At 42.3% G+C, this 23,256-nt stretch overlaps 1 protein-coding gene across 6 annotated transcripts in view; it reads left to right on the plus strand.

Annotated features, from left to right (window-relative positions):
• NELL2 (neural EGFL like 2) overlaps positions 1-23,256 on the plus strand; it is a 407,393-nt gene that overhangs the window by 227,555 nt on the left and 156,582 nt on the right. For 5 of the 6 annotated variants that reach the window (XM_081957428.1, XM_081957430.1, XM_081957429.1 and 2 more), the window contains exons 10-11: positions 17,535-17,626; positions 22,240-22,342. The exons of the other annotated variant lie outside the window; for it this stretch is intronic. In XM_081957428.1, the coding sequence (XP_081813554.1) occupies positions 17,535-17,626; positions 22,240-22,342 (195 nt within the window). The remainder of the gene's footprint in view (positions 1-17,534; positions 17,627-22,239; positions 22,343-23,256) is intronic. 6 annotated transcript variants of the gene reach the window in all.

Below are 23,256 nucleotides of genomic sequence, written 5' to 3' on the forward strand. Positions count from 1 at the left end.
TGCCATCTCTCAGGATCCCAAGATCCGTCATTAAGGAAGCGTCTTGATAGGCCAGAAGGCCATCCCCCGGAAAGGGTGAGTTCCCAGAGGGAATAAAGTTCTGTCGCAGTATTACATATAGGAGAGTGTGGCATCAACCAAACGGGATGACATGATGGGGAGATGGAACGAGGAGATGACATGTCCAGGGGGGGGGGGAACCGGCAGTGTTCAAGGGGGTAGCGGGAAGCTTATGTCCATCATAAAAATAGTTGGTGTTTTTTTTTTTAAAGTTTTATTGGTTTTTTCAAGTATTTTGGGGAAAAGCGTACATAAATGTGGAGAAAATTTTTGAAAGCTACATCATACGGAAGGTGGTATGTCCCTGGAGTCTTACATCTCTCTCTTATTTTATATATGTCAAAATATCATTATTACATACATATTAGCAGTTTAGGTTTACTTCAAATTCTTTAACATCTTCAACCATACTTCTAACCACTTCATTGTATTAACAATTGCAATGTGTTTTTAAATCATTTCTGTGACCTAAGTCTCATTGCTGTCTCTTCTCCCCTGTCTGTTGGCTGAGCCAAGGCTCCTCCCCCCTTCATGTCTTGTGCAGTGTCTCTTGTTTTATCTAGGAGGTTCTTGTGTATTTCCATGAAGGCTTCTGCCTCCACTACTGTATTAATTCTCACTCTACCCCCCTCCCAGAAAATCAACAAGCCTTCTGGAATTAACCACCTGAACCAGATATTTTTTCCATATAACTTTTTAGTTAGAAAGAAGAATTTCTTCCTCTTATCTCTTATTCTTTTTGGTACCTGTTTCAGAATGGTTATTTCTTTGTCCTTATATCTTAAAGGTTCCCCCCTTTGAACTCCTAGAATTTCATCTCTTGTAGTCTTTCTAAAAAATTTAACATGAACTTCCCTTGGAACATTGTGTGTTCTAGCATATGCTGAGTTAATTCTATATATCAAATCCATATCCCACCCTAGCTGTTGTTTATCTCTTTTAATATAATCTGCTAGCATTGTTATCATAATCTCCCTTGTCTTCACCCTCCATTTTGAAATCTAAGAAAAAGAGACATCCTTTCAAATTCCATTTTTCCCATATAATTCTCAATCCCAGCGTTGTTGTTGTTGTTGTTGTTTTTTTTTTGTAAAGCCTTCATCTCTTCTCCCACCCCCACAGCACCCTCCTCCAGAGCGTCTATTTTCTGGCTATTTTGTAAAGTCTGTTGTTTATTCGCTCTGAGTTCTTCCCTTAAGTCCACCAGCTGTTTTTTTATTTTGTCCTGTCCCTTTAAGAGTGTCTGGAACATTTGTTGAAACATTTCTTGAGACTGCTGTTCCCCCTCGGAGGCTTTTGTTTGTAAAAAGGAAGATAGTTGTGTTTGTTGTGGAACAGGACTTGAAACAGAAGAAGATGGAGCCGAGGCTGGTTTAGGAATGGGGGCCTTTTTCGCAGGCATTGTGAAGTTCAGAGAAAGTTTATAAGTCTAGACAGAAAAGATGGCGTCTATAGGAGCGCGCTGTCAGGCGAGGTCTACAGGCAAGCAAAGTCCAGCGTGGGATATCAGTCTTCAATACAGCTCCCCTCTAGTTGTAATCAATTTTCCCCAATCCAAGGAGGATTGTATAAAGAGATTCCTCTAGGGTTCACCAGGGTTTTATAGTTCCAACCCAGAAGATTTTTCAAAGACAACAGTTCATTTGTAATGGCAGCAAAAACGGGGGAGGAAGCGCCATTTTGGCTCAGCCCTCTCAGGAGATCGGAGAACAATCATTCAAAAAGTTTCCATTCATAGTTTATTAAGTCAGTTCACTTTCTTTCTTTCGCAATTGTTCAAGAGAGTCATTACCCCATTGCTTGAAAGAAGTGAATATCAAAGAGTTTTTTCCCAGTTCTCTCTCTCTCCTCCGAGAGAGAGATCGTTTAAAGCCGCTTTTCCGAGAGGGGGGGGGAAGAAAACCCCCCCTCTCCAATCTTAACACTTTGCCAAGATCAAAGAGTCTTAAGAAAGATGCTAATCCTTATTTACTTAGTTGTTCATAGAAGTAAGAAAAAGACCCCAGGGGAATTCCCCCCTCACCGCATTTCTGCTGTTGCCTTCACATGGAGTGTTTTCTTCCGATCTCCTCAGGATGAAGGCGTGCATGGCAAGCGCACCCCCCAAAAGCCTCACGGTGCGTAGGGCAAAGCTGGCAGCCCCCCTGCGGCCGCCGCTGCTCCAGGGGACTCCAGCAAGCCGCCCCCTCGGCAGGACGCCCCTACAAGGCACCCTGTGCCCCCCTGTGAGTCAGGGGGGCCCACCAGGACGGCGAGTGGCAGACAGCATGTCTGTCGTCCACAGAAACTGGAAGTGGGTAGTCGGTGTTGAGGACAATATGTAAGAGTAACGGCCAGCTGTCAAAATCGCAGCAGATGCTAACTTGCGAGGTGGTGAAGCAGCCAGTGATGGTGGCAACAAGGACAGCGGCGGCATCAGTGGCTGTTCCAATTCCGACTCCAACAGCTAAGCTCCGCCCATGCTACCCGCACTCATATCCATCGCCAGGGCCGCACTCCGTTGACCCAGTCCATAATATCACAGGAGTAGGGGCCAAATGGCCAAATGGCACAGTACGGTGGCCCAGGCAATGGCGGTGATACCAGGGGGGGGCACAACAAAGGACCTCCCCACTCCAACCGCACCCACGCCAACTACCGAAGCCATCTTTCACTGGCGTTAATATCCATGCCAGCTGCCTCAGCCACTCCCCGCTAATCCAATTTATCATGTCCATAAGCAAGGTGGAGGGGGGGAGCAACCGGGATAACACCACGGCGTAGTATGGGACATCATGAGGTCCTCTTGTTCGGCTTCCTGCCAGGCAGCCTCAGGTCGCCGGCGTCGACTAGTGGTAACTCCGGCCGGAATCTCCTCAGGATCATTCCTCTGCCCCACTCCCAGCGACCACTGGGATGAACAGATCTTTCCTCTAAGTTCAGTTCACCCATCCCTTCCATTTCCAAGGGGCAGCCCCCATGTCCTCCTGGCCACTGCCTGGATTAGACATTTCTTTGGTGGGTTTTTTGTTTTGAGTGCGCTCCCCTCAGAAGGTGTTAGCTCCGGGATGAGCGTGAAGTGAGATCTTGCTTAATGTCAGGCATGCCTCCTTCAGTAACCAAGAAAGAAAACTTCCAACTCCATTGTTTGTGGAATTAAAAAGTACTTTTACTGGTTATGAAAAGATAGCTGCAAAAGTAAAGCAAGATCTTAGCCAGAAAGGCGTGAACACATAAATATCAAACAATTACCCAACCCCCTCCCTCCAATGACCCCCACCCCAGTGTCCAATCTGCAACTCCCTAAGGTGTCATGTGGGTTGCATCTCCAGACAACATCATTATGTTGGTATGCAGGATGGTTGGCCTTGACCAGGTCCAAACACCGGCCATCAGCATGCGCAGAAGATGGTGAGAAGAAAACTCCCTTTGCCATATCACCTCCAGTACCATTTATTCCCATCCCAAATACCATACCCCCACCCTCCCCGTTTCTATGGCAGCCAATAGCAACTAAGCAAAGCAGAGGCTGACAACCCCCTCCTCCATGTCACTGACTAAATGGATGAACGCTCTTAAAAAGGGGTGGGAGAATATGAAAAAAGCTCTGGCAGATGCAGCAGAAGAATACAAGAAACAAGCTGATAAGCACCGCTCGCTCCAACCCCCCTTCCATATGGGGGATAAAGTTTTCTTATCTACCAAATGCATAAGGTTAAGGATGCCTAGTAAGAAATTAGGGCCAAAATTTTTAGGCCTCTTCCCAATAGTGAAAATAATTAACCCAATTACAGTTCAGCTCAGTCTGCTTAGGATTCTAGGGAAAATTCACTCAGTCTTTCATGTAGCTTGCTGAAACCTTTGATGGGTCCAACCTAAGACCAATGATCTAACCTCCCCCTCCTCCAGAGGTGATATAAGGAGAAACTCACTATGAAGTGAAGACAATTTTAGACTCTAGATTGTATAGAGGTTGTTTGCAATATTTAATGCATTGGAAGGGGTAACCTTTGTCAGAAGCTACTTGGGTGAAAAGTTGGAAGGTAAAAGCTGATAAGTTAGTGAAACAATTCCATGATAAATTTCCTGTTAAGCCAAAGGGCATCCCTGGGGGGGCAGAAGAGGTGGTGAGTTATGCTTATGTTAACCCCCACATTATTCTCTTTTCAGGATATGCTTTTCTTCTGAGGAGAGGCCACCTGTCAGAGCTGCAGCCACCTTTTGGATCTTTGGCCTGCCACACTTTCTATTATTCTACCATGCCTTTTTCTATTGTGTGAAAATGAGAAGGGAGATTGTATGGAGTTACCTACTGAGTAGCCAAAACAAAATTCTTTCTAGAAAGCCAAGGTCATCCTTTGTCTCTGCACCTCACCGGAACTGGATGGGTGGAACTGCCAGTATGGCAGTGGGAAATTGGACCATGTGATGGAATTGTTTAGTTGGGGGGAAACCTGAAAGCTTTCAGATTCAGGTTTTCCCAGATGTGCCAACATGGCTCTCTTAACAAATTGGAACTTTGAGCAATACTTTGCCTTGGAATTGATTTACTTTTGGATGCTATTTGGAACCCTGACACCTTGCTTTTTTCCCTTGCCAAATATATTTTAATATTGTTTTGTTTAATTCTTCAGTATTTTTTCAGTTTTATTGGTATTATTTGAAATAAATATAATAATCTCAGCAAGATATTCGTTTTTATAGTAGCTATCCTTCCCATCAATGACAATTGCAGATTTTTCCACTTCTCCAAATCCATTTTAATTTTTTGTGCCAATTTATAATAATTATCTTCTTTAATAGTTACATACCTTGCCCTTAGTTGAATTCCTAAATATTTAACTTTCTTGACTCTCTGTATTCCTATCTTCCTCTTTAGTTCTTTTTTCTGTGTATCTGTAATATTTTAAACTAATATTTTGATTTTTATTTATTTATTTTTAGTCCTGCAAATATTCTAGTTGCCCACTCTGTTAAGCTTCTTTTCTTTTCTTTTTACATGTAGAATGATTTTTTCTATTGATGGCCTCTATGACATTCTCCAGATTTGCTGGCATGCTTGGTCCACCACATAATGTTGTTACCTTACTCAACTCAACCATATACTGGGACAAATTTATGTTTGTTTGTTTATATTTCATCTTTCTGAACTGCCTATCTAGAGGGACTCTGGTTACTGTACAATATCCAGGATATTTGAAGTGTTAGATTTCAAACCTCTGTTCTGTTATTTAAATCAGCAAATACAAATATTTCATTGCAAGAGCAGATACTATGCTAGAATCAAAGTTCTAGCTGGAACTGCTGCAACACTGACGCTCAAGCAGAGTTTTACATAAAATAGTTGAGGCAATGAAAAGAAATGGTTGGCGCAGTATGGGAAGGGATGATATTAAGAACAATTTTACTTACATCAACAAGACCTGTGATATTAAGGAAGATATAACAAGGAACCATAGGAAGATGATGGAATTGATGCAGGATCAGTGACGTGCGGTGAGGTTTATGACTGGTGAGGCACTGACACAGTGCTGGGTTTCAAATATTTTTAGACTTGTGGACTTCAACTCCCAGAATTCCACAGCCAGGCATGCTCAGTTCCAATTTAAAGCGACAGCATTTGTTTTTCTCCTTTGCTCCTTCTTTCTTTTTCTTTTTCTTCTCCTTCCCCTCCTTCCTCCCTCTCTCCCTTCCTCCCCCTCTCTCAAACACACACACACACACAGAAGTTGGATTGGACTATCTCTCCTACCCCTTCCCTCTCTCACTCACTCTCAAACAAACCCCCCACACACACAAAAGTTGGATTGGATATCTTTTCCAGTGGCTTGAAAGCAGCTCCTCTGCCATCCCCCCCCCATTCCCCTGCTGCCTTTCCCAAACACCTCCACCATTGCAAATGCAGCCTGCTGTCTGGGTGGGAAATGCCTGGAACACAATAAAGCCCACCCACCACCTCCTGCTGGCAGGCTGGGGTGAGAGGAGAGGCAGAGAAGCCGGAGGGGAGCCGAGCCGAGCCTTCCAAAAGAAAGAGGCTGGGGGGAAATGTGTGTACTACAGCATGGCTCTTTGCCTGGCTTCCTGCCTCCTCCTGTGGTCTCCTCAGTGCTCACTTGTGCTCTCTCTCCCCAAGTGTAGTTTGATTGCAGGTGGAGCCACGTTGCCTTTTCAAACTTGTAATCAGTGAAGCTGGGCTAGATTTTTATATAGTTTTATCCAGCTGTGTGTGTGAGAGAGAGAAATGAATGGGGGCCTGGGGAGGAAGTCACTACACTTGGGGAGGGAGAGCACCAGTGAGGTTAAGCAGAGTCATCCACGGTGAGGCAGCAACTAGCTCAGCTTTTTCCTTTTCCTTTTCTTTTTTCATGATGAGAGTGGTGAGGCTGTGCCTCACTTGCCTCACCTGACTGCACGTCACTGTGCAGGATACTGTAAGACTAGGAAAACATCAGCAAATGAATTTTAAAAAATCAGAAAATAGAGGAGAAACCAGAAAGAGCTGAGGAGAGAAAAGATGAGATAAATCCAAAAATGATACAAGCAAACAAAGAGATGGAAAAGATAGCAATAATTCCTAACACGGAAATCCTGTCCCCCTCCTTCTTTAATTTCTATATTAATCCCCTGATTGATCTCTTACAGAACCCTGATTTCCATCCTCCTAACCTAGCACAACGCAAAGTGCCAATTCCCTTATATGCTGCTGCTATCATTTCACAAACCCCTGTAGGACTGAAGAGAGCAATTAGGGCAACACTCAGCTATTGCAGGCAAAACAAGCTGGTCCTTAACTTTGATAAATCAAAAATCTTAGTTTTTGCTAAAAGACCAAGCCAATACTCCTGGAAAATAGAAGGACATAGTTTGGAATGTTAGAACATTTAGATACCTTGGGGTGGTTTTCCACTCACAAGGGACATGGAAGGCACACCTGGATCACACATTGCAAGTAGCCAATAGGTCCTCAAATGCAATTAAACATTTCTTTTATACAGCTGGAGGTCAGTTAGTACCTGCTGCCTTAAAACCTTTTGAGGCCAAAACATTGGCACAAATTCTATATGGGGCACAAACAGGAATCCTTGCAAAGAAAGACTTGCTAGAAACCATACAAACCAAATTCCTGCGAGCCATTTTAGCTGCACCCAATGGAACTCCAAATGCCCAGTTAAGAATTGAGACAGGCATGCCTCAAATTCAGGTAAGAGCCTGGAAGATGATGATCATTCATTGGCTTAAAATGCATTTTTTTCTAGAGGGACTGTCCCCACTAGTGTTGACTGACAATTTCCCCTCTCCCTGGAAACAGGCAATTGATCACAAACTGGGCTCTTATGGGCTCTCACCATTATTCTTAATGTCCCTAGGCTTTGATCAAGCAAAGCAAGTAGTAATTAATAGAATGAAGGACATGGAGTTGCAAGAAGAACTAAATAGGTTGCCTCTCCACAGTAGGGACAGAATCAAACAGGGTGTGTGGGAATCGGCAAGATATCTAAATGACCTGATCTTCCCAAAACAAAGAATAGCTTTCTTCAGAGCCAGATTTAACATTCTTCCTTCAGCACTCCTCCAGGGCAGGTATAAGAGAACACCTATAGCAGAACGGGTTTGTATATATGGTAAAGGAGAAGTGGAAGATAATTCACACATTCTATTACACTGCGAACTATACAGAGTGTCAGGGGAAGATTATTTCACCCTGAACTAGATGAGGCTTAGACTGTGGCGTTTCCAAACAGCATTATCTTTAAGGTGCGAAGAAAAGAAAAGAAAATTCTGGAGAAACATATTCTAATTAAAATAAGCTTTAATACAAAAATAAGAAATGGAAATAAAACAAAAACTAACTAATTGTTACATTTTGGAAAAAGCAATTCTGTCCCCCAGTTTCCTGGTAGACGGACAAAGATCAAAAGGGAAGAGAAGTCTCTGGAATGTGTGAAGTAATAAAAAAAGATAAGCATGCACAGTACATCATTGTCAGATAAGACCTTATGACCTGCGCAGTAACTCTTTCAGTTTAACTATTTAGTTTCAATTCGTCAGTTCAGGCTAGCAAACAATTTAACACAGTGACACAGAGCTTGTAGGTCTGCACATATTCTCCCCTTATTAGAGAGATTGCCAGGGAGGGCAGACAATTTTTATCTAGGCTTTCTCCTCCAGGACACTAACCCGATTACCACGTATGCAGTGGCAAAGTTCTGTGCTGCTGCAATGTCCATAAGAAAAAAATTGGCTACAGAAGTATAATTGTCATCTTGTACCAATTATCTGGACATATCTCTAACAATCTTTGGACCATTGTATTTACTCATATGCTTAACAGCGTTGCATCCTGGTAAACCAGGGAGTGACCCGAACAATCTGAGAACATGTATGTTATTTACCACTTTTAATGTCAATGCTTTTTAATTATATCTTAATGTCAGTACTTTTTAACATATTGTAAAAACTAATGTGTATTGCTGGTCTTTGACCGTATTAAAGATTTATTTACTTACTAACACGGAACAAATAGAATATCTTTCAAGAATTCAAAACAGAAAAGAGAATAAAGAGAAAGATCTCCTAAAAATGATGGGGGAACTGCGGATGGGAGCTCTAGAGATTCAACAGCAAAAGATAGACGTTGTGGCAGATGAAATATTTAGATTAAATAAACATGATAAAAGGAATTACAAGATACCAGAGGAGAAGCATGAAAGATTCACTAAAAAGCAAATAAGAGTTAACATTCTAAAAAGGGCAAGAGATGATGGATAGATATAGAATATTTTTAACATGATGGTTATTTTATTGTATGTTAGAAAAAAAGAAGTAGAAAGTAGAAATTGGGAAAATAGCATTCTATATACTGAAATATAATAGAGCATATTATAATTGCTAACACAAATGTTAGAAGTGGAAATATTATGATTATGCATATTTAAATGGTAATATCATTATCAGAAGAAGCACCTTTGGATGTTAAAGAAAAAATCATAAATAAAATTATTTCTACCAATTGCCATTCCTGACTGGAGAACATTTTTTCTTCCTCTTCCAGTTCATTTTAGCAAGTTTACAGATTTGTTGCAAAGTGTGCTCAGATGTAACCATTCAAGTTACATTTGAAAATCCAGAATACATGTTGTTGTGAACTGAATAATGAAAAACAGTCATCGTTAAATGTCTATGGAGATTCTCAATCATCCAATTATGGTTGTCACAAAGGTGATTTTTCCAAAAGGCAGATGAATTTTCTTGGTTTATTACGAAAGGTTTGTTCTGAAGAAGTTTCTTGGAGAAGAATCAATCAATCAATCAGAATAGAGCTGGAAGGGATCTTGGAGATCTTCTAGTCCAACCCCCTGCTCAAGCAGGAGACACTATACCAGTGATGGCGAACCTACGGCATGCATGCCACAGGTGGCACACGGAGCCATTTGTCAGGGCACGCGAGGCGTGGCCCTGTCAGCTGGGCAGTGCGCATGTGCACGCTGGCCAGCTCAGTTCACCCTTTTTAAAGCCATTTTTCGCCCTCCCCAGACTCCAGAGGTATTATAGGAGTCTGGGGAGGGCAAAAAGAGCGTCCCCCGCCCCTCCGGAGGCTTCATGAGCTTCCCTGAAGCATCTGTAGCTCAAAAAATCCAGCCCTACGGGCAAACCGGAAGTTCAGGAACAGACTTCCGGTTTGCTTGTAGGTTCGTTTTGACTGCTCCAGAGGCTTCAGGGAAGCGTCCTGAAGGTCCCTGAAGCCTTCAGAGCGGTCAAAATGAACCTCAGAGCAAACCAGAAGTGACTTCTGGTTTGCTTGGATGTTCCTTTTGACTGCTCTGGAGGCTTCAGGGAAGCATCCTGAAGGTGCCTGAAGCCTCCAGAGGGCTTCCGGGGGGGGCGGGGGGCTATTTTTGCCCTCTCCAGGCTCCTATAAAGCCTCTGGAGCCTGGGGAGGGTGAAAAAAGCATGCAAAAAATGGGGGGTCGCGCCTGTAGTGTGCGCGTGCGCACTGGGGGGTGTCACGCATTGCATTATGGGTGCAGCAGGCCTGCACACAACCCCCCTGTGCTCCCCCCACTTATGGCATGCGAGCCAAAAAAGGTTCGCCATCGCTGCGCTATACCATTCCAGTGATGAAGCAGCCACAACTTCTGATGCCAAAGTGTTCCCCCGGTTAATTGTCCTCACCAGGAGAGGGTTCCAGCTGCTGCTATAGCCAGTTCCCTCAGGGATGCACTGCACGTTTACTTGATGTGCACTACGCGCACATGCACAGTACTAAAAAATGCTTCTGCACATGCACAGAAGCACAAAACAAGAGAGAACTGGTTCGGGAGCATGGCAGGCCAAGTTACTACCTACTTTCCTGAACCGATCCAAACCGATAGGAACCCACCTCTGGTCCTCACTGTTAGAAAGTTTCTCCTTAATTTCAGGTTGCTTCTCTCCTTGATTAGTTTCCATCGATTGTTTCTTGTCCTGTTCTTTGGTACTTTGAAAAATAAGTTGATCCCCTCCTCTTTGTGGCAACCTCTCAAATACTGGAATACTGTTAACATGTCCCCCTTGTCCTTCTTTTCTCTAGACTAGTCAAACCCAAATCCTGTAACTGTTTTTGTCTCCAGATCTTTAATCATCTTAGCTGCTCTCCTTTGCACTTTTTCCAAAGTCTCAACATTTTTTTTTGTAATGTGATGACCAAAACTGGATGCAGTAACCCAAGTGTGGCCTTACTAAGGCTTTATAAAGCAGTACTAATACCTCACATGATTTTTATTCTATGCCACTATTTATAACAACCAAGGATTAGCTTTTTTGGCTGCTGCCACATACTGTTGGCTCATACTTAAGTGATTGTTCACTAGGATTTCAAGATCCTAGTACTTTTTGCCAACCAACTAACAAATATATGTAGGAAACACACAATAGTAATGGAAGACTACCCTAACATCAATTGGAAGACTAATTCTGCACCAAGTGAGAATTTGTTGGAATAGGATCACGTAATGATCATCTTTTATTGAGGAGCATCTCGCCGTTAGCCAAATACCTAGATATTTGATCTTCTTTGTGATCCGCAGCCCCATTTTCTTCTCTAATTCTTTCTTCTGTTTGTCTGTTACATTTTTGACTAGCATTTTAGTTTTCTCCTTATTAATTGTAAGGCCTGCTGCTTCCCCGTATTTTTCTATCTCTTGTATTAGTATTGGTCCTGATTCCAATGGCTCTTCTATGAAGAATGCCATGTCCTCTGCGAATGCCTGGACCTTATATTCTTTTTTAATTTTGGTTCCTCTTACTCCCATAGTCGATCTGATTCTTATTAACAACATCTCTAAAGTCAAAATAAAGAGTAGAGGTGACAGTGGACCTCTCTGTTGTACCCCCTTATTATTTCAAATGATTTTGTAATCTCCCTGTTTATTATTATGCTTGCTTTCTGGGTAGAGTACATTGACTCTATTATATTTTCAAATTTATTTCCAAACTTCATTTCTTTTTTTTTCTTTTTTTGGTTAGGTCATGAATTGCCAATTTACTTTGTCAAAGGCCTTTTGGGTGTCTAAAAAGACCAGGGCTACCTTTTTTTCTGGTTGAGCCTCATAATACTCCAATAAATTACCATATTTTTCAGAGTGTAAGAAGCACCTTTTTCTCTCAAAAAAGAGGCTGAAAATCTGGGTGTGTCTTATACACTGAATACAGCATTTTTTGCCTCCTGAAGCCCCGCCCCCTACAGAGCCTGTAGAAGGCTTTCAGAGAGCTCCTGGGGGCTAGGATGGGCAGAAATGAGTGGAAATGGGCCCTTTTTTGCTCAATTTTGCCCCCCCCAGCCCCCAGGAGTATTCTATAAGCCTCCTAAAGGCTGTGCATGCAATTTGTTTGGATTTTTTTTGCCAATGTGTAAGACAGAGCATTTGTGGTTGAGATTCGGAGTTGCCAATTGTTTGACCATTCATACACATAGTCAAGGTCATTTTGAAGGGCAACAGCATTGTCGGTGGTGTTGAATATTTTTACATCATCAGCGAATAGGACGTAGCTGCTTTTGAGATGATCGCAAAGGTCATTTATGTAAAGTATAAAGAGCATGGGTCCTAAGACATTGCCTTGGGGGACACCACTGTTAGCTGTTGTAGGGTTTAATAGGGCTCTCCCTATTTTGACTATTTGTTGCCTGTTTGATAGGAACGCAGCTATATCCAATTATTTAGGGATCTGGAAATGACGTAAGATTTTAGTTTTAACAGTAATTTGTCATGTACCACTGAATAAAAGACTTTGCAGAAGTCTGTGTAAATTGCATCCATTGCTGTACCCTGGTTGAGTTGTGTAGTCCATATGTTTTTGCAGTGTAGGAGTTGCAGTTTACAGGACAATTTTTTTCTGAAACCAAACTGTTTGCTGGAGAGTAGATTGTTTGACACAACATAATGAGATTGGTCTCTTTTTTCGAAGATGTGGATGACTGTGGCTAAAGATCATAGGTTGGGCATGGAACTGGTTCTGAAAGATATCTCATAGATTATGCTTAGAGGTTCTGCTATGGCAGTGGAAAGCTTTTTTAAGAAGTAGCCACATAATCCGTCTGGACCAATAGAGATGGTTTTAGGTTGCATAGTGCCTTTTCAACTTCCTCTTCTGTAAAGTCGATATGTATCAGATCATTGCAGTTGGTTTTGGTACGACTAGGAAAAGTGGTGCAGACTGACTGAAGAATGTGTTGAAGAGATTGGCCTTTACAGTTTCATCATTACTGTTAGGCACTTTTAGGGGTGGGATGGTTCTCGACTCTTTGGTGTTTACAAAATTATAAAAGGTGCAGGTGGATTTTATGTGTAAGAGGTTTTCGTCTTGTTTGCAGTGATAATTGGTGCATTCTGCCTTTATTTGGTGGCATAAGATATTGTAGCAGCTTTTAAAGTTAGCTACGTAGCCAGCTTTGCTTTTTTGACAAAAAGATTTTTTTATTGAAGTTTCCTTATTGTTATGAGTAATTTGCTTTTTCTGGTTGTGGAGGTTATTAATGGTATGTATGTTGCGGCAAACTGGGGCAGGAAACCTCAGTCAGCCAGAGATTGGGACGTGAGACCACAAGGTGCAAGAGAAAACAGGTTTTAATGATGCATCAGAGTTCAGAGCGTTAACACAGCAAAGTCTGAACTGCCCTGGCTAGGCCAGGACAGGGCTTTAATACCCCCCCTGAATTTAGGGGGTTTACACAGGCGTGTTCTTCCAAGGAAAAGGAGGTGCGAGGGGAGGTTACATATCGGATTCATCATTATGATAGTTCTTACAGTAAGATGTTACAAATGTTCTTTTTGGAATATTACAGAAAGAGAAGTAAAACTGTTGATTACAGAAAGAGAAGTGAAATGTTAGCATTAGCAATCTCTCCATACTAAAGTTTATTAAAACGCTAAATGGCAGTTCCATATCTTACACAATCTGTTTCCTCCTATGCCCAACTGTGAAGCATATTGCAACTTATGTTCCAGTAAGATTTGTAATACTTCCTATGCAAGCTACAGAAGTCCTTTTAATATGCAGACTTAATTAATGCTTTTATCAAGGAGTCTGGGGGCTCCTATACCCTTCAGGTAAGGGGGTTATCTACCTGCTGCCTCATGTATAGTTTGATGACTCTTTTGACTTCAAACAAGAAAGTGTTATAATGATCTTCAGTAGTATTACAACCAGAGAACAGAATTGGCCAATCAAGAGATAATAGATTGGCAGCTATGAGATCATAGTTGGCTTTTTTAAAATTGTATTTTGGGGATCCCTCATTACACTCCTCTTTGTGGGGACGTAAATTGAGACAAAAGTCTATCATGCTGTGGGCACTGATGGAAAAGGGTGCTTTTATTTGTAGACCATAAATTGAGTTTAAACTGTTGCAAAGATGAGATAAAGGCAGTTGTTGAGTCTAGTGTTGTTTGTTACTAATTGATCCACTCGCAGAGTAGTAACGGTATTGTACAGGGTTGCATGTATGGGTTCAGATGTACATTCATTCAGGGTCCAATTAATAAGAGGTAAATTGAGATCACCAAGAAAGATAAGAGGGTGTGGGCAGGAGGCTGCCCCTGTTAGTAGTGAAATTAGTTTGTTCCCATGAATGAGGGGCTCTGTAACATAGTAAGAAGCAAAGTGTGGTGTTTAAGGACAGTTCGCAGACAATGGACTCAGGAAGAGTAAAAGGATAGCAACACCACCCCCTCTACAGATTTCATGGTTGGATTGGTAAATTGATTTACTTACTGACCTACAAGATCCCTTCCAACTCTGTTAATCTGTATCCCTCTCATATCTACTGTTTTTGAGCCAGGTTTCACCTAATCTGTACTTGCACCTTTGGTTTTTCCTGCCCAGGTATAAAACTTTGCTTTTCTCCACACTAAATTTCATTTTGTTGGATAGGTTCAAGTCTGTCAAGATCTTTTTGGCTCCTGAGCTTGTCTTCTGGGGTGTTGGGTACTCCTGCCAGCTTCGTGTCATCTGCAAATTTGATTAGTTTCCCTTCTATTCCCTCATCTAAGTCATTTCTGAAGATATTTACGAGTATTGGGTGTAAAAGATGGTTTTCAGGTCTGACACTGGGCCTAAGACAGAACCTTGTGGTATCCCACTACTTAACTTCCCTCTATGTAGATATAGTACCATTAAGGATGACTCATTGAGTGTGGTTTGTTAGTTAGTTACAAATCCATCAGGTTATGATGCTGTCTATCGCACATATTTCTAGTTTACCAAGAAGTATGTTGTCTGCTTTCTCAAATGCCTTGCTGAAGTCTATTATGTCCACAGCATTTTGCTGGTCTACTAATTTAGTCACTTTGTCAAAGAATGAAATAAGATTGGTTTGGCATGATCTGTTTTTAACAAACCCATACTTGCTTTTAGTTATAACTTTATTTGTTTCTAGATGTTCGCAGGTCTATTTTTCTTCCCAGGTATTGATTTTAGGCTGATTGGTCTGTAGTTTTCTGAGTCTGTTCCCCTCCCCTTTTTTTGTAGATGGGAATCTTATCAGTTCTTTTCCAATCCTCAGGTAGTTCCCCGATATTCCAAGATCCCAGTTGCCTTTTGGAAAAGAGATCTTTGGGGAAGTATTGGTTAAAAAAACCAGGGATCAGTAAAAAAAAAGGTTAACTTAGGAGTATTTGTGTAGTTGCAGATTTGAATTCTTATCCATGCAGGATACAGTTACAGAAGGAGCTAAGAGCATAGTAATCATGTGTCTCATATAATTGTGGCTAATGCCCAAGAATAATGTTCAGTAATGTTGACTATTTAATTATATCTTACAAATCAGATTTGCTGCTTTTCTTCTTGTCACCTAATTTTATGGATTACTTTAAAACTTATCTAAGTAGCATTTTCAAAGTTTTAATTGAAGGATGAAGATTTATGTATTCTCAGAGAATTTTCTCAGGGAGTGATTTAAAACATGATCTTATTAGAATATTAATTATATGATTTGGTAGATGGGATGGAGGGAATAAACATGTATTGTCCACTCCTGCAGCCATCTTGCTCTGTTGCTTATTAAATCATATGCTTATTTGTATACATAATTTATATACATATACGTATACATAAATTGTAGACATAATACTATTTATATTTCAAAAATATTTTGCAAACTTTGAAATGAAGTATATATTGCCTGCATTTTCATTAAGACACCAATAACAATGTTCTTATAGATTCAGGTTTAACAGGTTCTTGTTTAAATGTACTGAATTTTTCAGAGTATAAGACACACCTTTTACCCCTCCAAAGAGACGGTGAAAATCTGTGTGATTCTTATACTCTGAATGTATCCGCCTGGGTCATCTGGAGAAGAGGGAGGTGAACGGGCATTGCTCAGGAGGTGAGGCGTAAGACAAGGTGTCTCACCACTTGGACTCCTGCTTCTCCACACAACCCAGTCAAAGGGCAGTTGGCTTCTGCTCCTGGCCCAGGAGATGGATCTGGCCAGGAGGAATGCAAGCCCCATTTTTGCAATCGGGGAGGAAAAGGAGCATTTCAGGCGGTGGGTGGACCGCCCTCTGACTGGGTTGTCTGGAGAAGGGGGAGGCCGAGCAGCGAGTCACCTTGCCTTACAGCTCTCGCATAGTGCCCGCTTCACCTGTCCCTTCTCAGACAGTTCCAGGCAGCCGAGATCACTGTGCTGCCACCTGAAAATACTGTTATTGCACTCTCTGCCACCCGGAACCACCTAAGAAGGGGCTGGTGAAGCAGGCGCTGCAATTCCCCCAATCCCCCGGATCTGTCATGTAGTGCTTATTGCTACTGCTGCTATTGCGCCCAGCTACCATATTTCATTGTTGCATGACAGATCTGGGCAGATTTGGGTGGAGGGGTGGCTGGAAGAGGACCAATCTCCTCTGCATGAAGGATTTTCTCAAGATGTTAGATCTCTACTTTTTCTCCAGAAAAAGCTATTGGCATCATCGGGATTTTGGCTAGTGAAAGAAGCACAAGATGGAAAGGAAACTTTGGAATGTGGCAGGTGCCAGGCTCCAGGGAGACTTCCGACCCAGTGCTCCCACATTCTGAAGTTTCCTTTTCATCCCGCCCTTCTTCTACTGGCCAAAATCCCAACAATGCCAAAACTAAGGAAGTGGGGTTGCGAAGAGGGCTGTGAACAAGCCTGGTTGTTCAAGGAGGCAGGCTTGCGGGATCATTTTCTTTATGTTTCCCTTTTGCCACTCAGGCACTGACATGAGGAACCATTAATCCAAATGGAAGGGATCCCCACTCCTCCTCATCAAATGGGCCATTCACAGTCAAGCACAGCAATGGCCATTCAGCAGCCCCCGTGTGTCTTTCCCTCCTTACTGAAGAAAAGAAGCGAGCCAACTGCGATTCCTTGGGCCAAGCGGTTCCACATCACCGCCAGTCCGAGGGAAAGGGGAAAAAATAAAGCGCGGAGAGAGGTGTTTAGTGTTGCCCTGCTGTGGGAGGGGTAGTGAAAAGTGGATTTGAGATCGATAAAAGCCTTACTCTTTAAGAAGATCAAGCCCCCACGCATTGCATTTTTGCCCTCCCCGGCCCCCAGAAGCACTTTGCAGGCCTCCCAAACTCTCTTCAGGACCCATTTTTCACAAAAATGGGATGTGCAGAGGGTTTGGGAAGCCTGCAGAGTGCTCCTGGGATCTGGGGAGGGCAATTTTTTTTAAAAAAAATACCTCTTCAAAATCTTGGTGTGTGTTATACTCCGGTATGTCTTATACTCCAAAAATATGGTAAGTTGTAAAAGTAAGTATTTGTTTACTATTTAAGTAAATTTTAATTACTGCTTCCCTTTCTGTCTCTTTTGCTTGCCAACAAGAGGAATAATCATTTCCACACATACAAATGCAATATTGTACACCGAATTTTAGCTGCTAAGTAAGAATTGCTATATTTCTAAGTGATATTTAAATGATGTCTAATCATATAATGTAGTTATACAGAATCCAAGTACCAAAGTATTGTTCTGCTTTTTAACTTTATAGCAATCTGTGTGTTTGAAGGCAAAACCTATTTTGAAGGAGAAAAACGATCAGTATATTTAGACTCAGAGGTCTGTATTCTCTTTGAATGCAAGGTAAGATTACTTTTAATTTCTCTTTCTCCTGTAATTTGTTCCAATTTTATAAATAAACTTTAGAAGATGCTATAAAAGTGACAATGATGGTGTTTTTCAAATTGATGTACATTTTTCCATATCATTTTAAGTGGAAGATCCTTCTTAAAAATTGCATGTTTATTCATAATAAGGTTAATGTGGATCATAAATACTTCCTAGGATATCTGAAGATTATAAGAACAATTTTAGGGTTGTTCACTATGTCATCCCAAGTCATTTCCCCACTTATTATTGCTTTTAAACCCTTCATAATTTTATTGCATGTTTTATGTAATATGCTGCTTCTACAATTTTGGGAGTACCTCCATTTATTTATTTTAGTTGAGAAATTAGTTGCACTCCTTAGTATGTTGCTATAACTGAATATGAATATATACTGTATATATTCCATTTTTTCCTGGCAGCATTCTGAAGAATATACTATCCCCGCCCCCTGCCCCAAATCCTCTTGACTTTTTACATTAGTTGCAGTTTTTAATGCTGTATTATATCTGATACAATTTAATGTATGAGTATCATTACTCATACTATCGAAATGATTTTTTTTCAGTTTTATATCTGGGTTCATAATTTGTCCAATTTCACTCTTGTTTGGTGAGGGGTTAAAACTGTTGTCTTTTTCTTTTCTCAATTTTTGTTGCTGCAGAGTTGTGGATATCTTTACAGCTGTTTTATACTTAGTTAGTTAATGATAAAAAGAGAATCCCAAAGAACTAAGTTTATCAGAAGTGGTATTCAGCCAGTTCAGACCGGTACGGGTGAACTGTTAGCGGAAATTTTGAGTAGTTCAGAGAATTGGCAAATGCTACTTCTGGCTGCCCCTATCTCTACCTGCCCACTTGCCCTGCCACTCCTTATCTTGCCTCCCCGGCATAGCTCCTCGCTTGCGTTGTGGCTCCTCGCTTGCATTGACCACACAGTCTCTGTGGCATGTCTGCCTGGGTAAGTAAGCCTGCGAGTCGTGGCCTAGCTACCTCCCATAATCCCCGCTTGCCTTTCCTACTCCCTTCCACATGGCACGTAGCCCCGCCATGCTTCACTGCCTTCCCTGCAGCCTTCCTGGTCAGGCCCACTTGCCTGCCTTCCCTGCTCCCTTCCCTGTGGTCCTGTCTTGCTTTCCTGTCTTCTTTGCAAGGAAGGGAAGCAGCTGGGCTGCCTCTGCCTTTCACTGGGGTGCATGGAGCGAGATGGACCATCTCGTCTCTTCCCCCTTCACTTATTCTCTTTGTTGGCAGAAGAGATTTCCTCACCCACCACCAGCCAGATGCCCTCGCTTCCCCCAAATTCCCCAAGCATTTCTTTGTCTACCTGATTTCCAGCTCCATCATGTTTCTCACCATCATTTGCAGGAAAATGAAAATGTATGTGGGGTTAAAAAAAAGTTCAATCAATCAATTCCAACTTCTTACAAATGAAAAAGATCTTGGAAAGTTGGAATTGATTGAGTGAATTTTTTTTCGTAGTCCCACAAATTTTTCTTTCCCTGCACATGATGGCAAGAAATGCCACAGAGCTGGAAATCTGGTAGGCAAAGAAATGCTTGGGAGAAGCGAATGCATCTGGGTGGTGGTGGGTGGGGAAAGTTCTGGCATAGCACTTCATTCAGGAGTGGCTGGTGGGAGGTGAGGAGGCCATTTTCCCTCTTTTCTCCCTGCTACTCCATTTCCTGTTTCTACATTGCAGTTGGTGGCTCCGTTGGTCGCGAACAAAACAACCCCATCATGCCATGCCTCCTTCTGCAGCCACGCACACACATGCAGTAGTGTATAGCCTTTCCTTAAATGGGCTGTCTGTGTGGACATGGAGCACTTGGAGAGAGAGTGTAAGAGAGCTCTCCAACCTCAGTTTGTTTGTGTGTTTGTGTGTGTGTGTGTGTGTGTGTGTGAGAGAGAGAGAGAGAGAGAGAGAGAGAGAGAGAGAGGGAGGAAGAGAGCAATCCACACTTCAGCCAAGTAACCAAACTTCTGGCAGCAGTGGGGGCAGCTTCTGAACAGCATGATCCCCCTCCTCAGTCAGCCAGCTCCACCTGACCTACTCTCTGAATCTCGCCATTTTCCTCACCACCTCCCCCACTCAAGTGGCAGCAGGCTCTGAGCCAAGGCCATGCACTTCCTCACTTGGCTGGCCACCGGCAAAGAACCGTGTGGCTGACAGCCATTCAATGCTCCATGCAGCATTGCCCAGCTGCCAGTGGGGATGGAGCTGCCAACCCAGCTTAGGCTTGGGCTGGCTGGTTGGAATAGTGCTGCAGTTGAGGCCCCTATGCTGCAGCTGAAAGAGAAGAGAGAAGATCCTCACTTTGGAATCTATGAATCAGCAGGTCAAGGCAGTGGAGTACACAGTGCAAGGGCCCATCATTCTGAAATTGTGTGAGATTGAAAAGGAACTGTGGAAGGGTATCAAAAAGCATTTCATAGAAGTCACCAAGGCCAACAAGAGGAGGAGGAGAAAAATTGCGCCAAGCGCCTTGCCCTGCAGTGGTGGCTTCAATAGCCCAACTAAGTTGTGCTTGCCAATGAATTGCCAGTGTTGGCTCCTTCCCTTTCAGCTGCAGCAGTGCTCCAGCCAGCCAGCCCAAGCCCAAGCCCAAGCCCAAGCTGGACTGGCACCTCTGTCCCCGCCAGCAGCTGGGCAATGTTGCATGGGGCATTGAACGGCTTTCAGCTGCACAGCTGTTTGTCAGTGGCCAGCTAGGTGAAGAAGCGCACAGCCACAGCTTTGTGCTCAGGGAAGCGGGAGAGAGTGGCATGACAGCGGCTTCCCTGCTCAATCCCAACAAGCGATGCATGGTGCCCACACCAGCATCCTGAGAGAAGCAGAGAAGATCTCTGCTTGCAAGAAGATAAGCAGAAGTAGCAAGCATACGCTGCACCATGGGAAAAATGGGAGGCCGTGTTGTCCCGCAAAGCCTGCTGCTGCTTAATGGGAGGTGAGGAGAATGGTGAGATTCAGGGAGTAGATCAGATCGAGCTGGCTGACTGGGAAGGAGGGGATTATGCTGCTCAGAAGCCACCCCCGCCGCTGCCTCCCCCCCACACAGAGAGAAAGAGATTGGAGAGCTGGGAGGACAGAGGCAAGGCAAGGCACCCCTCAATATGAGTGATGTCAAGTTGGCCATGCCCACACAATCACATGACCACCGAGCCATGCTCATCAAGCCATGCCCACCCAGTTACATGACCACAAAGCCACACCCACAAAGCCACGCCCACAGAACTGGTAGTAAATTTTTTTGAATCCCATCACTGAAGTTTATGCATGACAATAATAGAGTTAACAGAGATTCTGCTTCAATATATATAATACAGTATTATCTTAATATATTACTTGTCATCTATAATTTATCTTTCTCAATTCTTTTTAATGACCTCAGTTATACACTCAACCAACAGTACAGTTATTCAATCCTGTTCACTAAGAGCAACAGCTATTAAAGAGATTCTGCAAAAATATATGGGTAAAGCTTCAGTAGCATAATTCATAAAAAAAGTCATAACATTCTTTTTCGAAACAGAATTAGGAAAGTTTTGAAATAGAGTTCTGAACAGATGAGGCATTACTGTAGACCTTAACAACTCCCGTATAATATTTATCATTTGCTGGTATAAGTTAAATTTACATGGGCACTTTTCATGCCAATTAAAGCTTAAGTTCAGATATTTTGACATATTGAGAAACTAAAATAGAACATTTGTGTGTTTATTGTACAATTCAATTTGAGGGTGCCTAAACTGAATGGTCTATAATGTCCAATTAACCTAGTACTAGTAGTGAGCTAATGGTGAATGAATGCATTTATGCTGAGCAACTGAAGTAGGAGCTCTAATTTATTTTGCTTGTGCCCATTGTCAGTAGAAGATAAGACACCACCACCCCCCGGACTGCCAGGCACTGAGTCATTTAAGATTTGTGGATAATTTTTAATAATCAATTAGACCAAACTCTGCCTCCTATTCTTGATGCCTTTATACTGGGAACAGCAACTGTAAAACAACCTTAAAGCTTAAAAGTTAAAATGTAAAGAAAAAATGGTTTATCATAAGAATCCATTCTTGCATTAAAATTACCAGTTACAATCAACTCAGAGTTTGGATATAGAGATAAATATTCCTTTCTTTACAACTCAGCAAGATGCCTTTATTTGTGACAAATGTTCACAGGAAAGGAAATAAACATTTACTAATAAATAGCTGGGGCTTCCAATTTTTAGCAGATGCCTTGGGCAACCAAATTAGAATGTGGTTTTATAAAGATACACACTGTAACTAGTTGAATTTTAAAAAGAAGCCTGAAATAACCAAGGCACCCCATTTCTCTTTCAGTTAGCTAGGCGCTTGTATACTTAGGATAAGTAGATATACTAAAACTCATACCACCCTTGAGTATTTTCCACTTCTGTCAAAATCACACAAACACACAAATAAACAAAAGAGATTCCAAATAGTTTCTACCCAGACTATTTATGTGAATACAACTGGATATTAATTATGCGCTTGTATTTTTATTGAATGATATAATTATGCAAAAACTAAAGTTCACGGCCAACACAAATAATGATTTTGATTCAATAGAATTACAAAATGCAACGTACAATGGAGTTGAAGTGTCCTGCTTTGAACTGTCCTGAGTCTGAACAAATATCCTTATCTAAAAGTTGCTGCAAACTTTGTAAAGGTAAGATAAAAGAAAAAAAACTAAAAAAATGCCTGCCATATTCATATAATTTTATCTTACATAAATTTCTGTATTTTTCGGACTATAAGACGCTCTGAACTATAAGATGCACCTAGCTTTTGGGAAGGAAAACAAGAAAAAAAATCTGCCTCCCAGCAATTTTCATCCTTGCAGCAAACAACCTTATCAGCTTCAGCACAGGCTGATTTAGCATTGGTGGTTGGATCAGCCTCCCAGAACACCGCCCATCTGTTGTTCCAGGCTGCACGTTTTGCCATCACCCATCACCGCTATTGCCGTCCGTTGCCGCCGCCACCTATCCCTACTGCCTGGAATGGCCAGGAAATGGGATGCGCAGATGCTGAAAATGGGGCGCACGGAGGCAGAAAATGGGACATGCTGAGGCCAAAAATGGGGCATGCGGAGGCAGCGATAGGTGATGGCAGTGATGGGCAGCAAAGGTGGCGATGGGCAGCGGCAACCCCTGCAGCCTGGAACAGCTGATCAGCGGTATTCTGGGAGGTAGATCCAACCACCAATCAGCTGCTTGTGCTAAATCAGTCTGTGCTGAAGCTGACCAGGCTGTTTGCTGTTTGCTGCAAGGAGGCCAAAAGGTGGGGGCATGTGGGTGGGGCTTCAGTAACATTTGCTGTCTAAGATGCACAGACATTTCCACCCACTCTCATAGATCTAAAATACAGTATTTTAAGCTTTTTTTTAATTGAAAAAGTTTTATACAAACAGATTTTTCCCCTTTTTGCCCCCCCCTCCATATAATGTAAATCACATACAAATACTATGTCCCCTCCCCTCCCCCAACTTAAAAAAAATTCTCATTCAAATATTGTACCAAATACTGTACCCCTTCCCCTCCCCCCATCTTAAGATAAATACTCATTCAGATATTGTACCCA

The sequence above is a fragment of the Natrix helvetica genome (genome assembly GCF_964273705.1).
Source record: "Natrix helvetica genome assembly, chromosome: 6".
Taxonomy (NCBI): Eukaryota; Metazoa; Chordata; class Lepidosauria; order Squamata; family Natricidae; genus Natrix; species Natrix helvetica.